Source organism: Thermobia domestica, chromosome 7 (assembly GCF_964235325.1).
Source record: "Thermobia domestica chromosome 7, izTheDome1.hap1.1, whole genome shotgun sequence".
NCBI classification, from domain to species: domain Eukaryota; kingdom Metazoa; phylum Arthropoda; class Insecta; order Zygentoma; family Lepismatidae; genus Thermobia; species Thermobia domestica.
The window spans coordinates 126,182,325-126,199,193 of NC_137460.1; the positions used below are offsets into that span (position 1 = coordinate 126,182,325).

The following is a 16,869-nucleotide window of genomic DNA, read 5'->3' on the forward strand; positions in this document are numbered from 1 at the left end:
TAATAGTGAGAAAATCTAATGACTAAGGAGAAAAGTAGAAAAGAGAACATCATTATGATCTAAGCAAGAATCTGTTACATAATTAATTGGAACTTCCAAAGCACTGCCTTGTAGTTGCACAAACTATGTATCAGAAACTAATAGTAATGTTTCTGCTTTTCGAATTCATTTCTTCAGCGCCCTGTACTATACATACTTGCTACTTCCTTTCTAAATCTTGAGTAAAACTGAAAGAAATATACTTTGATGATTACACCCAGAACAATACAAAGCAGTGAATTGCAACTGTATTGAAAGTTTGTCTGACTTAGCTATAACCGAATCTTTTCACTCTCGTCCATAGGATTACTAAACAGTTAAATATGAACACCCGAATCTTAACTGAGAAGAAAGAGAAGAGGGTAAACTGTGGAAGAGAACTTAGAAATTTATTTTTTAATGATAAATAAATAAAATTAAGGTAGAGACAAATATAGATAATTGTAATTTAAATAGAACATGAAGTCATAATATAATCTTTGAATCTATTACAGTGTTGCACACAGATATTCGATTGTTGCATTCTAATCAAGTTTCCCTGTAACCACGATTTGACTAAATTGATTGGTAAGTAACAGTACTGATACTTTTATTTTGTACAATTTACAAATAAAATTTATCAACGGAAAATTCTGTCAAAAATGGAAAATCATAGATAAATGATAAAAAAGTATTTTTCTTCCAAGTTACTAGTTTTTCTTAGCGTCTGTAGCAACACTATGAACTTAAGTCTTAACATTTAACTAAATGTCTTTAATTTAATACTTATTTCTTACTGGTAAATAACCTTCCGTAATAACTATTACAGCATTTCAATTGAAGTAATATTCCGAACGTAATTGCAAATTTAATTATATTCCTATTTTTCCCGTAACTTCAAAACAAATGAAAAATCTTTCGATTTTGAAAACAATAGAAAATTACTTATATTTAAAAATGAATGTGTTAACTTGCCGATAAGATTTGTCTAAGAACATGTAATGTAGTTAAACTTTTTTTAAAAACTAAAATAGTTTCAAGTATTATTTTCTGAGAATGAAATTTAACAATTTGTCTTTTCATTCAGCTAGTTTACAGTAACTTTATTGTTATAGTAATTACTATTATTATTTGTTCTTAGAGATAATTTCTTGTGTACAATAAAGGTCAATTTTCTATTTTAACTTTTAACTTTTCTAACTTTTTGCTGCTAATTTTCTATTTTCACTTTTCAACTTTTCTTGTTTTTACATTTTTCTTTTAATCTTTTGTTTTTACACTTTCGTCTTTTTAATTTTTCTGTTAAACTTTCTAACTTATCTATTTTAACTTTTTAACACTTCGTTACTAACCTTTTGTTTGAACTCTTGTTTTATTTTTCTTTTAACATACTTTTTTGTTTTTACATCTTTTGTTTTCACTTTTTTAAGTTTTCCGTTTAAACTTTATAACATTTTTTAGTAGCCACTTTTCGTTTGAACATTTTTTCATGTCAATTTTTTCTATTAAGATTTTGGGCTTTATTTTTGTATTACAATATACGTTAATTTCCCTAAGTGTAAAATTTTTTAGTAACTTCTATTGTTACAACGATGACAACAATTTTCTACTATCGTTTGTAGTCAACTTTTGTCACTACAGTTAGCCATAACATATTTTGTTAGTATTAAACTGTTTGTTTTATTTTGGTTGAAGTTCAGTAATCTTACAGTTTATATGTATAAAAGTGTAAAATTTACAATTTTTAATGTACGTTTAATTTTTATTCGTGTAGTCTTTTGTTTATGATAGAGTAAAACATTTTCTATAAAATCAGAAACATTTTTTACGAAAAGACAGATTATAGAGTAGTACAAATACAATTTTTTGTCTTTATAAACACATGAAACTTCAAATAAAATGTATTGATCAATTTGAACTATTATTAATTAAATTGAAAATGCTATTATTATAATTAAATTAATGAATGATAAATACTAATTAGGAATATGTCATGTGGTGTTTTTCTATATTACATATTTATTGTGCATATAACATTTTACGGGAACGAATACGTTATAATTTATCGGAAACCACGGGTCCGTTTCCCGATACTTTTGTTATCTTCGGTAAACTTCAACTACTTTGACTTATAAACTTTGTATTTAAAACATTACCTTCGATAATAACTTTCCTTTTTGAAATTTTGTATCTTTGTTTCGTTCATGTTTGTGTTTTCACTTCGGGAAAGTTCGGGCCTTCAGCTGGAGAATGTTTGGGTCTTCACTTCGAAAATGTTTGGGACCACTTGGGGAAATGTTCGGGTTTTCATTTCGGGAATGTTCGGGTTTTCACTTCGGGTATGTTCGGATATTTTAGGGTCTTGTGATGGTATAAAAGTGACACATCTCTGTTGAAATTTCAGTATATGTCTGCGCTTGAGTAGTATGTACTCTATATTCCGTGATACTTGGTAATTCACCGAACGTCAAAGTTACCCTTTATCGGCAAGTTCAGGAGCATTTCCCGATACTTCAGTCATCCTCGGTAAATAACTCATTTTCTATCGTAGAACTTTCGCTGATACTCTGTCAATGTACAGTCTTGTTACGCTTAAATTCAGCTGATACAGTGTTTAGCTTAAATTCTACACGTAAATCAGAAATCTAATATAACAAGATAAAGCAGATACAGTAATTAAGAGAATTGACTTAAATTAGTGTCTATGTTAATGTTCTGATTAAACGCTATTATTATGTAGCGACAACAACAAATTATTTTTCTTATAGATTCATTGTCATTACGAATCAAGAAAGGGCTATTTAGTTCACTAATATTATCAAGTACTAATGTAAGTAATTGTTTGATGTTTTAGACATACCTTTATATTTTGCATCAAATTATATTTTTTATTTGATTAAAATTACACTTGTTCCATTACGTAGTTAATATTTTGATTACTATTATCGTTCTAATTACTGTTCAATTCTTATTACCATTACGAATTTCAGAAATATTTTGATTAATATAGCATATATTTCTTGCTTACCATTTGTTTTGAAATATTGTTCTTAAGTAAGTGATTAATTTATTCTTACAGATGGACGCCATTCGTACAATCAATACCATATTGGATTTCATAGAGGCTCGAGACTACTTTGACGCTGAAGAGGTCTTTTTCTCATGGGAAATTGTGACGCGATGCCATGCCACTGGTGTTAGAGTTGACAATCTTAAATATTTTAAATTGCGGCGTGCGTTATATATTTACTACTATGAAACTCAAGATGTTGTCCTCAACAGTTGTAAGACGGCAAAAGATATCATTGATCTCCATGAAGCTGGATTTTTTAAACATGGAGAAGTAAGAAAACAGGCGCGTGAAAAACTAATGCAATTGATATCGGATGATAAAATTTCTGATTTAAGTCTACCTGACTTTGTTGAATATATGAGGGACACTGTGAATTCACCTAGTCCTACGTCAGACACAGTATTTTTTGGTACGATTCCATCAACATCTTCATTGTATGGTACTGGTGGTAAACAATCTGATTTTCATGTTGTCAAAAGTACATCTAAGCATTACTCCTACTTTGGTTTACAAGGTAAGGAAGTAACTATTAGGCCTGATTCTAAACTTATCAAAGATCCGGAAACGCACATTCGAAATCTATTTGATTTCGTTATTGATAACACGCTTAATGATGTTGACAATGACACGTATGTTGGTATAACTATTGAAAGTTCTGCTTGTAATCTAAACAAACCCATATTCATGTCATGGCGACTCAAAGCGCAATTAAACCCTGATGTACTCTTCTCTATAGTGGAGAACACGTTAAACAGTAACGAAGAGTTTCTTTTTGCAAATGAAGTTACATTTAAAGTACATATCGTTGATCCTCGTAAAGGAAGAGGACGAATTCGTGATAGTAAAAAATATGCTGATTTAATTACTTACCTAGAACAAAATGTAATTCCTGTGGAAAACGATGTGTACTGTCTTCCCAAGAGCATTATTCTTGGGAAGACTAAAGCCGATCATAATCGTAAACAATTGTATCGTCTTAAGACAAATCCAAAACGATTGTTAAGGCAAGCCAAAATTCTATGTGCAGATGTAGAAGTAGATGTAGTGAATAAGAATGGGTGTACTTTAGATGACGTGAAAAAGTTTCAAAATCATCTGTTACCTGAATACCAAGTTATTGTTTACGAGAAAAATGCCATGACTCGAGAATTTAATGTATTATATCCTGGAGTCCACGCTGGAAAGCAAATTTATATTTTATATGAAGATCAACATTATCAGTTGATTACAAATATCAGATCACTCTTAGGGAAACAAGGATACTGTCATCATTGTTTGGAAGCTTATCATCATGTACAAGATCACAAATGTACATACAAATGTACGTATTGTGAGAAATATCATGAAGTGTCTTCCACCGATAATATAAAACGTGAATGTACAGATTGTTACAGACTGTTTCCTACGGAAAAATGCTATATAAATCATAAAAGTGTAACAGAAAATGGGAAGAGTGTATGTAACAACGTCAAAGTTTGTGTTAAATGTTGTGCTCTGTATGATATTCGGCGACGTAAATCTCCACATACATGTGATGAACGATTTTGTAAAACGTGCTATAATCATGTCGAGCGCGATCACGTATGTTTCGTTCAAAAAGCAACACGATCTCATGTAAACGCATTTTTGTATATTATATTTGATGTAGAGACGATGTTACTCGCTAAGAATGATCGGGATGAACAAGAACACACTGTTACTTTGGTATATGTAATGCATCTTTGTTCGGATTGTAAGAATAAATCTTTAGATGATCCATGCCTAAACTGCGGAGATAAAGATGGAATCCGTGAGTTTTCCTTTAAGAGCATGGAAGACTTCATACGTCACGTACTCATGGATCGACCAGCCTTTAAATCAATTGTGACGTTATCTCATAACGGCAGTAAGTATGATATGATTTTCGCGGCTAAGACATTGATCGAAAGTCAAAATCTTTCACCTTCAATAATAGCACAGGGACACAAAATTATTGAGATGAGACTATCAAGTAAAATTATTTTTAGAGATACTTTCCTGTATATGGGTATCAAATTATCAGCACTCCCAAAGACATTAGGCTTAAATCAAAATTTAAAGAAGGGATATTTTCCATACCTATTTAATACAAAGGAAAACCAAAATTATGTAGGAAAGATTCCTGAGTTACATTACTTTGACCCAGATTCACGAAGTCCGGAAGAACGCAAAGAATTAATAAGTTGGCACAAAGAATGTATAGAAAACAACATGCAGTACGATCTGCAAAAAGAAATGTTCGATTACTGCCGCAATGACGTTAAAATCTTAGCGGAGGCAGTGATTAAGTTCTCTGATTTAATTGAAGAGAAAACTGGTGGACTCCAGTGCTTTATCTCAGCAAGCACTATTGCAAGTACTTCAATGTTAACTTATCGGTCATTGCATCTACCGGAAAATACTATTCCAATTATTCCACCCCTTGGATTTGATCATCGTGACCGACAAAGCCTAAAAGCGTTGCAATGGTTACGATATATGGAACGTACCAGAGGTACGAAAATCGAATATTCCGCGAATGGATTGGAAAGACGTTTCGGTAAATACAAAGTCGATGGGTACGAGAGTAAAACAAACACTATATATGAGTTCATGGGATGTTTTTGGCACGGTTGTAAAAGCTGTTATGCTAATCTTCGTCATACAAGTCTTGATTCATCTTCAAATCATCGTACAACCATGCAGGATCGATATGAATCAACGATCACAAAAATCGAGTACTTGAAACAACGAAAATTTAATGTTATTGAAATATGGGAATGTGAATGGGACGCAAAAGTAAAATCAGACAAAACAATACAAGATTTTATTAAAGATCAATGTGATGATCTTGTTGATCATCTTGTCCCTAAAGAAAGTTTCCATGGTGGCCGTGTAGAATGCTATAAGGCACTGCATGAATGTAATGATGACGAGACTATCTCTTACTTAGATGTTACTAGTCTTTACCCCTGGGTAATGGCTCGTAAACCTCTCCCAATAGGCAAGCCAAATATTCACAAGGGACCATTTTTTCCAGACATTGAAAAAATCCATGGTCTGGTAAAATGTACTGTACTTCCACCATCAGATTTATATTTTCCAATCCTTCCTTACACATGGAATGGAAAATTATTATTTGGTCTATGTCGATCATGCATGCAAGAAAGTAATATTGGAGAATGTACACATTGTGAAAGTGATCGCGCCATTACAAGTACCTTTTGTACCCCTGAATTACATAAAGCAATGAAATGCGGATACAAAATACTGAAAATAAAAGAAATTTGGGAATTTGAGCTTATGGGTTCTGAAGATGACCATTCAAATAGTTTGTTTCGTAATTATGTAAACACATTTCTTCAAATGAAACAGGAAGCTTCAGGCTTCCCTGCAGAATGCACCACAAAAGAAAAACAGGAAGAGTACATTGAAGAATATTTCAGACATGAGGGGATAGAGTTAAATTATGAAAACATAGAATACAATCCTGGACTAAGATATATTTCGAAAATATTTTTGAATTCGCTGTACGGGAAATGGGGACAAAGAACAGATCTTTCACAATCTGTAATCGTCGATACTCCCGAAAAATTTATGTCGTATCTATATGCACCACAATATGAGGTGCAGTCAGTAATTCCCATAGGAGAAAAACATTTAATTGTAACATATAAAGACAGAGAAAATGAAAACAAACCAAACAAATTTTCCAATGTTGTGCTTGCAGCATTCATAACATCATGGGCAAGGGTTAAACTTCACGATCTACTGACTACTGTTGGACCTGACAACGTACTGTACTGTGACACAGATAGTATTATATTTGTTCAACCACGACATGAAAAATCTAAGCTTAGAATAGGGTCTTACTTAGGAGAATTAACAAATGAGGTTCCAGAAGGGTGGGAAATAGATGTCTTTATAGGGTGTGGAGCAAAGAATTATGCTTACAGAATGAAAAATATTCAAACTGGAGAATTCGATTACGTGTATAAAATTAGAGGAATTACTTTAGATTCTAGGGCACGTCAAGTAATTACCTTTAAGCATTATTATGATTTAGTACAGGAAAAAATTGAAAATAAAACATTGTTGAATCCACGTAAGATTACTCGTAAGCCCGGATTTACTATAGCTACAAAACCTGAAACTAAAATGCATAGAGTAGTAAACAATAAGAGACGCCGATTAAATCCTCACAGTAAGACAGACTATAGAACACTACCCTATGGATACCGACGTTAGTCTTACTTAGTGAGTCATAGTGCACGGATGTATGTAAATCTTGACCTACAACCAATGAAAATTTAATTTTACACATGTGAAAAAAAAATGAAAATGTTTGTAATAATCATACCTGTTGATTCAACTTGATAATATTTTGTATATGATATAAAATTACATGGACATTTTCATGTATTAAATAATGTGTACGTATCATATTAATTATTAGTCAACTGTACAACAATATTATATGTATATAAATATCTTGATTACCAAATGTATGTACCTTAAATTGTACTCATAATGGTAAATGACAAACACATATTGTATTTTACAATATTAATTACTTATATATATTTAGTAAATGTATATTGTTCTAGGTGAGACTCATTTTTTGAATAACTACATATGCAATTCATGTTTTTTTACTTTCTAACAATATAATTTCAATAAAAAAAATGCAGCTTGTAAAAGTTGTTTTATTTATTTCAACCTCATAATACTCAATCATTTATATGATTTTTCAAAACTCATGCTAAGTCTATATACAAATCGAAATGATTCTTCATTTAAAAAATATATTTATGCAAGAGGTCAACATCGCACAAAATAATTCTAAAAGATCGCACAAAATACGATAATTTCTACCAAACAATTACAAACAAAAATAATTAATATTTCGCGCATAAAAAAAATCAATTTCATATATAAATATAAGAGAGTACAAAGCAATTAAACTAAGCAGGTTTAACCTTGGAAATGGTGCTCAAATAAGAAAGTTCCGCGCAAAACATCCAAAAAGGGTGAATATGAAAGGTAAGTAAGCTTTACACATACATTATTATCAAAAATACTATCATACCTAACGGAATATCACAACTTTGATTCAAATAAAGGGTACATTACGGGTACTTATGAACTTCAATTACAGTCCGATAATGAAATTACATACGCGAAATGCTACGTTATATACATACATACAAAAAGTAACACAGTAATTAAACTAATAGTACGGAAACTAATTACGTTCAATGTTACGTACGCAGACAGGCGCCACTGAAGTAATGAGACTACAGTCCGGTACAGTATAATTACATGTCAGTAATTGTACCTAAAGTACCGGTAAAAAAAGCCGTAATAATTTAATTACAATTGAACCTTTGTACTTCAATGAGAGTACTTAGAGTAATCAAAATATTCATTACTTCAACGACAGTATGTACATAGTGTACCAAAAAGTGTAAGTACAGAAACTAATTGAAAAAGGCGACACAGTAATTGAAAGTGGGGTACAGATGTAAACTATTCTACTCACCTTCCCTCCGAAATGAATTCCTGCTCACTCAAGTCCCTGGCTGTATGTAAGTATTAAACAAGTTTAATTAACATATAAGCGAACTCTATTTGGCAGAATATAGTTTGAAGGTCCAGCTCTTCGTTCCACTCTCTGGTTACCCTTCTGTATTGTACTCCTATTGCAAGTTCCTTGTTGCATTTTTTTAATGTCAAATTTACCAAATAAACCTATTCTCCCTTTAGGTTGTGAAAGAGTTCATTTATATTTTTGTCTGACTAAGTATAGTTGTACACTTTCTGCTTGAAATTTTTTGCATACTATGGAACGTTAGGCTCAGACTGTTTGATGTCTGGGAAGTTTTCTGAATCGGAATTTGTGCAAACATGTTTTCATTACGCAATAAATGGAACATAATTATGAGAACTATCATTTTAATTTGTCTCTTCTTTACACATAAGTATTGTGTGTCGGTGAAGACTTTTTTCACTCTTCAAAAATTTTCTGCGTTCCTGATCCGAGTTAAGTTGTTTTCGAGGAGTTACAATTCTATTTCTGTAGGCAGAATAAACGATTTATATTGAGGTAAAAGAAATAAAATACATGTAAGGTGGATAATGTTAGAAGAGATTCTACTGTTTTACGTACAAAAACTAACACTTATGCACTCCAGAACTTGTAGGACTATGTTTATGCCGTTTTCTTTTTTTTTTCTTTCTTTTTCTTTTCTTTTTTTTATTAGGTATAACTTTGTTCCCATGAATTGCAGTAGGGTGTCGAAAATCCGGATCCGTGAGCCATAATGGTCGGATTCATGGGTCAAAATTTTGATGGTGGGCCAAAGTTTGCCAGTCCATCCCTGCTCTGTGATAATTAATTCTTAGTTCTGATTTCGAATCCATTACATTGTTACCTTCTTTTTCAACGCAACTTATTTCTTTCCAGTTTTTCAGTATCCTTCTGTTGAACATTTTAATTACATTTATATTTGCTAAAGCAGGGCTACCAATATATGAAAATTATTGTAAGGCGAAAGGGGAATTCCCATTTTGCCTTATGATAACAAGTCATTAAGTACCAATTTTTGGTTGACGTTTCCTGTGATAAGAATCATAAGGCAAAACGGGAGTGAAGACACGATTGGGATCATTTCCCCATCTGGATTTCAAGTACAAACATTAAACTATTCTTCACCTCTATCGATCAATATTAAGAAATTCGCAAAGAAGGTCCATTCAGAGCTTCCGTTACGTTTCACAAAATATTTTTTACTGTAAAAGAATCAAAATTAAAATCTTCCTTATGTGGTCACATACCGAGTAAAATTACAAAAGTTTACAATTATTACTGGAAATTGATGCTGTTACCCATTTCGAACATTTCTTTTTAAGCACATAGTTTCAAACACATTAAAATTTCATTTCTTCTAGATAGTATGAAACGTATACATTGTGAATTTTAATAACTGTTCTCAAGGTGGATTTGGGTACAGCCAGAGGCAGTCTTGTAAGTACAACAAAAAGTCCAAAATAAGCCTCTTGAAAACAGCTTTTATTTGTAAAAGAATAGAGAATGATCACTTTTGGTTGTTGCCATAATCTGTGCAACCAGCTTGATAAAAATTCAACGTAGCATAACAACAGCTGTTTCTCTTATTTGCCAAAAAAAAAAAAATAAATAAATAAATAAAAGAAAAGAAAAGAAAAGAAAAGAAAAAAGAAAAAAAGAAAAAACGAAAGCTCGATAAGGTGAGTGTAGGGGCGCCGAAGTCTATAGCTACGGCTCTGTTTTTCATCCCCCTTCTAAACATTTGTCTAGTTTACTGACACTCACTGGCGTCTCTGGCATGTAAAATTTGGGGGGGGACATCGAAGAAAGTTATTAAAATGATGCTACCTGGCCCAACATATTTAATATTTTGTACTTCAAAATATTGGGGGGGACGCCCCCGCCAGAGACGCCTATGCTGACACTTATCGATTCGACTGGTATATTCCTCATTGTTGTAAAAAAAAAAAAAATATATATATATAGAAAATTTTTCGAACATTTAACCTTCCCCTTTACCGGACGCAAATTCTTATTAGTTAATACGTACACTGAAAAAAGTCCGTTATCCGGACAGCGATACATTGTACAAATATACGGAATCATTATGTTTACCATCGGCGCAAATCTGTCTTCAACATTGGGGGGGACGGGTAAAACCATTCCCATATATATATATATACAATATTTATGAAATTGAAAAGCAATGCTGTGGTGAAGGATCAGGGGAGCAGAATTGTCTCCAGTGGCGTATTTAGGGGGCTATCGGGCTGGGCTCAAGCTCCCTCCGAAATAAATTTGTTAGTTTTTCGCATTCCACCACAACAATAATCCTTCTAACCATTTCTAAGAATGTCATTGACTTTCCATTTTCTTATGCTCTTTGTTCAGAAATAATACTGTATTTGTCAAATTTCATTCCATGTAAGAACTGCGTCCTTTTGTTCTTTCTTTCGTCCTTTCTACTTTTCTGTTTCTTTTTCTTGACGTTACTTTCTTTCATTTCGCTTATCATACTTTATCGACCGTTGTCAGTTTGATTCAAGTCGGCCGTCATCAGTAACACCAAAACTAAGAAGAGTGATAAGCGAAACTGGTGTTCCACACCAACTTGCGCGAATATCAATATGACAACACTTTGGTTATTGTAACAAAGGAAAAATTATATCGTTTAGTTATTTTTAAAAGAAGAAAATGTTTGAATTAAAGAAAATCAAAACGGGGGAATAATTAGCCCGGGAAATTAGGAAGGCCAAGAGGATGCTTCCTTTTTCTTGTATGAATAGAATAAAGGGTAGATTCACTCCTAAATGTTTGTATCATATCATATAGGATTTATCGGTCTACAATTCTTGCCATTATAACTTCAATTTATGCATAAATTAAAATATATTTAATTCTCAAACTCAGATGGGCAATTACCCACTTCCTTCCCTGTGTTGAACATAGCCCCTCGAAACAAAATCCTAAATACGCCATTGGTTATCTTCAACATTGAGAGGTGGGCAGGTTTGAGGCTTATTCTAGAGAAGGGAGATGAAACATATTACGGTAGATGAATCTGATTTCTGAGGTGAACCTGTTCTAGAGTATATTATATATTAGGCGATGTTGATGAAGTAGTAGTACATATTAGTATTACAAATCATTGCCATGAACACATTCTGAAATCTGAATACATGCATATTTATAATTGGTATGTTTCTAATTAGGCATCCACAAAGATCAATGTTAAAATTGTTTTATAATAATATAAATAATGTCTTCCCCAAAACTATGAAGAAAGAATATAAATTATGTATGACGCAACAATACTCGTATTTGAGCAAAATGATGATAATCTCAATAATATTACAGGAATCGTTATTTTTCTACAGAAAACTGACGCATGTCATATACTCTTTAGTTAACAGATGTAACCTTAAGATTATCCAGAAAAATATTCGAGCAATAGAATTCTTTTCTTTGCTTACGCAGCATCCCCTCACAAAAGAAAAATTGGGACACGCGGAAATACGTAGGAACAAACCATAGTTCGAAGTAGCAGAGAAGAGAAAACAGGCAAAATTACGTTTGCTACAAAATCCGAATGAAATAACCACACAAAATTTCATAGACATCAGGCGGGAAACTTCCAAAATTTTTAAGAACAAAGAAACGCGATTTTTTGAAAGCTAAAATTAAGGAACTTGAAGATAATAGTAAAACTAAAAACATTCGGGTATGTGTAAAGGGATCAACGAATTTAAGAAAGGCTATCAACCTCATGCTTATATTAAAGAAAGCTGATGGAACAGTTCTCACTGATGCAGATAGCATTTTAAATAGATGTAAAGATTTCTTTGACGATTTGCTTAACACGCAGCCAAAAACTAATGTGCGTGGAGAAAGGGAGATACACACCGCAGAACCGTATATTCCAGAACCCAACCGAATAGAAGTAGAAATCGCTATAAAGAAATTAAAGAAACACGGGCTGAGGCGAAAAATTGTGGAACGAGATACACAAACTCATCCTCCTTATCTACAAGGAAGAAATGCTATAAGAGTGGAAAGAATTAATCATTGTTCCAATCCACAAGAAAGGCCACAAAACTGACTGTAATAATTATCGAGGCATCTCTCTTCTGCCAACATCCCATAAAATCCTTTCAAATATTCTATTAGGAAGATTAACCCCATACGCAGATGAAATTATTGGAGATTATCAGTGCGGATTTAGACGAAATCGATCAACTATCGACCAAATATTTAACATTCGGCAAATACTCGAAACGAAGTGGAATACAGTACCCAGGTACATCAATTATTTATTGATTTTAGAAAGGCTTACGACTCGGTTAGGAGAGAAACATTATACAACGTTCTTACAGAACTTGGAATACCGAGAAAGCTAATTAGATTAATTAAGATATGTTTAAATGAATCCCAAAGTAAAGTCCGGGTAGGAAAATTTTTGGCCACGAGATTTCACGTCGAGAATGGCCTGAAACAAGGAGATGTGTTGTCGCCATTATTACTCAACTTTGTCCTGGAATACGCTATAAAGAAAATCAAAGATAACAACCAGGGCCTAGAGTTAAGCGGTGTTCACCAGGTTATGCGTACGCTGATGATGTAAATTTAATAGGGGATGATATGAGAACAATAGAAAGAAATGCAGAGGGCTTAATAAACGCTTGCAGGGATATGGGTTTAGAAGTAAATGCAGAGAAAATTAAATACATGGAAGTGCGTCGGGATCGTAACACGGCAAATTATGAATGCGTTAAAATATTAAATAATACTTTTGATAAAGTGGATACTTTCAAAAATTTAGGATCCATATTATCGACTAAAAACAGGGAATTCGTGTTATTATTCAGTTCAAAATCTCTTGTCGCGAATTCTGTCGAGGAATTTGAAGCTTAAAATATATAAAACGATAATCATGCCTGTTGTTCTGTGTGGTTACGAAACATGGTCGCTTACTCTGAGGGAAGAACATAGACTGAAAGTATTTGAGGACAAAATCCTCAGACGAATATTCGGATCCAAGAGAAACAAGAATGGGGAATGGCGAAAACTTCATAACGAGGAACTACATAAATTATACGGCTTACCAAACATTGTTAGGGTCATCAGGTCTAGGAGGCTTAGGTGGGCAGGACATATAGCCAGGTTGGAAGAAAGCATGAACGCTTTCAAAGTGTTAGCGGTAAGTCCAATCAGAAAACGACTATTAGGAAGACGTAGGCGCAGATGGGAAAACAATATTAAGATGGATCTCGCAAAAATAGGAATGCAAAGTAGAAACGATCCAGTTGACTAAGGATAGAAGTCAATGGAGAGCTTTTGTGAACGCGACATTGAACCTCCGGGTTTCATAGGCCATAGAGTTGGCTTACGAAGCATGAGTAGATGCCTAGGCTGATACTACAAATAGATGAAATGCGCATTTACTGAAAAGATGGGTTCTACTGACATTTTGTAGTCTATATACTCTTCGTGTTCTAGGGCCTAGGGAAGAGGAGGAGATAAGATTTCACATCAGGTTACGTCACACACAGTCGCACACATTCATTTTCATTAAAAATGGAAAAACCAAGAGAAACAAATTTCATCTCACTTTCCTTTGTGGCAGTCGGACACAAATCATCACACTTATCTGCAAAAAGCATTTTTCAAATCGGATTATTGGGAGAGCCTCCAGTTCCAATCCTGGGGGGGGACATGTCTCCCCATTTCCCCGGAATTTGGGCTTGTACCTACAGCTGAGACAACTTTTCAGCATAAGGAGAGGGACATATCCTCCTCTGGCATTTATTGCAATCTGTGCCCAAGTAGCGGAAGTGGAATTAATACAAGATATTGATGAGACTACTAAACGCACTACAGCGCGAAGTTCAGTTTGAAATACTACAAAATACGTTTCTTTTTAAAAGAAATGGAAAAGCCAACAGAAATCAATTTCATCTCATATTCCTTTGTGGCATCATCACACTTATCCCAAAAAGCACTTTTTAAGTCAGATTATTGGGGGGGACAGTCCCCCCCAGGTCCAAGATTGGGGGGACAGGTCCCCCTCGTCCCCCCTGGGATTTGCGCCAGTGATGTTTACTACAGGAATCTGCAAGGAGCACACGTTATCCATATGCTACAGACTTTCCTCACTTAGATGTTACATAATGCCGTTTCAGGATGTATGACATCTAACAGTCTTCCATATATCACATACGTATACGTATGTTACATACGCCAGCTGTATGTTACATGCGTATATCTGTATGTGACATCCTGATCACTTATATATAGTTCTTTCGTTCGTACAGAAAGTGCGTTTATTCGAAACATTTATACGGAAAGTATGTTTTAGTTATACTTTTTTAGTTATATTTTTTAGTTGTACCTTAAGTCCAAAAACTACAGGATTTACACATGTAACCTACGTTTTTACGTACGCCACATACATTTTTTCTGAGTGTATAACTTCAAATACGCCCTATGTCCGCCTCTCATGTTAGTGTATAAGATATAAGAAATTTACAGCATTCAATGTAAGGTCTACTGAAAACATTTTGAAACAGCAAGCAGACACTTTTGATCGATGTAAACCAACTTTTAAATTGAAAAGTGATTGATTCGAATAACTGGACCAAACCACATTTCAAATTAGATATAACAAATTTGGTGTTTTTTTTTTTTTAATAATTTAGTTAACTGTAAAGAAATTAATTTAAGTTGTTGGCCAATGCATTGATTGTTAGTGAATATTCTATGTTTGAACGCATCGTTGGATGACTAACAATTAATGAAAATATAATGAAACTAATTGTAGATCTGAAGTGAAGTGATTCAAATAAAAGCGTATAGATATAATTATATACTACTAAAATTATCCCTCAACAATATCTTAAAATTCAGTTAAATTGGGAATAATATTAACAAGTGTGCTGTCCATCGGCGATTAGGTGCGTGGAGGTAATTGCTGCTCTCACTTTTTTAGCTTTACACTATAAGCTAATTACATGCCCCCTTATATTAGTAGTGTTTTGTCCCCCTTTCTAGTGTTCATACCCAATTGGTGTACTTTTGTATTACAAGTGGATGGATCTGTTTTTGCGCAACTACAATCGATCACGGAAAGTAAGCTAAATTTAACACTTTATTAAAATTGTTATAGTAAGTTAGTATACTATATATTGATTTTTTCTAAGAAGAGAGGTTTGCACGTATATGTTATATGGGAACAACTTATAATAAAATGTAGGGTTGTTACAAATGATTGGAGCTGTTTCATAAATTTGGCGTAGCTATGATATTTGGCATTTTATCACGAAGCTTTACCATAATATAGACCTTACTTTATTTAATTTCGAACTTATAGTAGTCGAACTGCTTATTAAAATGAATTGAGAACTACCCAATCTTGGTTCAGATTTTTCTTTCAAATGATTAAACTGTTAACTCATTAAAGACACTTTGAACCAAATCCATTCGTTCATTTAATTTTTTTTTTTTTTTTTACTACATTTGTTTCACAACTTATGAAACAATCAGTTTGAAGCAATCTAAGTCGAAAGAGTTTCCATACTGGTTCAGAAAATAAACAGGTTTGTTTTATTTTAACTTTTCATTTCTCTCAGTGTAAAGATCCCGTCGAATTGTATGTTTTTAATACTCCTAGTTCTTATATTCATTACATAAGGCATATTTCACTGTAAGAAAGCGTGGTTATAAAGAATTAAGGAGAAAGTAAAAAGAAAAATGTAAACAAACTTGTATGTTATACGAAACTGAAAACAATTAAATATCAATTAATTTCGAAGCTCTAGTAGTTAAAATACCACTAAAATAACAAACTATTAAGTAGGAAGTTGCGTCTATATCAATTCTCCTGACAGTGATGGACATGCTACTTACAAACATAGTAAAACGATATAACTTGAGTTGATTTTGAGTTTAACGTCCCTTTCAACAGCGAGGTTATATGAGATGAGACCTACTGATTAACGTGGAATCCGAACCACATTACTCCCACCGGGAAGCGAACCCGGGTCTTCCACGCCAAAGACACGTACACTAACTGTTTAGCGACAAAGGAGCTCAGTAAAACTATTGAGTTGTCCATGAAAGAAATTATTTAAGTGTCAGGTATTCATTGTTATTTAATATTTTGTGGTAATATACCTTAAGTTAACGTTTATCTGGGAAAGATTGTTAGTAACCACAC

General features: G+C 33.2%; 1 protein-coding gene across 1 annotated transcript in view; it reads left to right on the top strand.

The window, feature by feature from the left end:
• Positions 1–362: 362 nt before the first annotated feature.
• The window catches only part of LOC145689330 (uncharacterized), a 28,206-nt gene continuing 11,699 nt past the window's right edge, over positions 363–16,869 (top strand). The window contains exons 1-2 of the mRNA XM_081763475.1: positions 363–401; positions 3,098–6,151. Coding sequence (XP_081619601.1) covers positions 363–401; positions 3,098–6,151 — 3,093 coding nt within the window. The remainder of the gene's footprint in view (positions 402–3,097; positions 6,152–16,869) is intronic.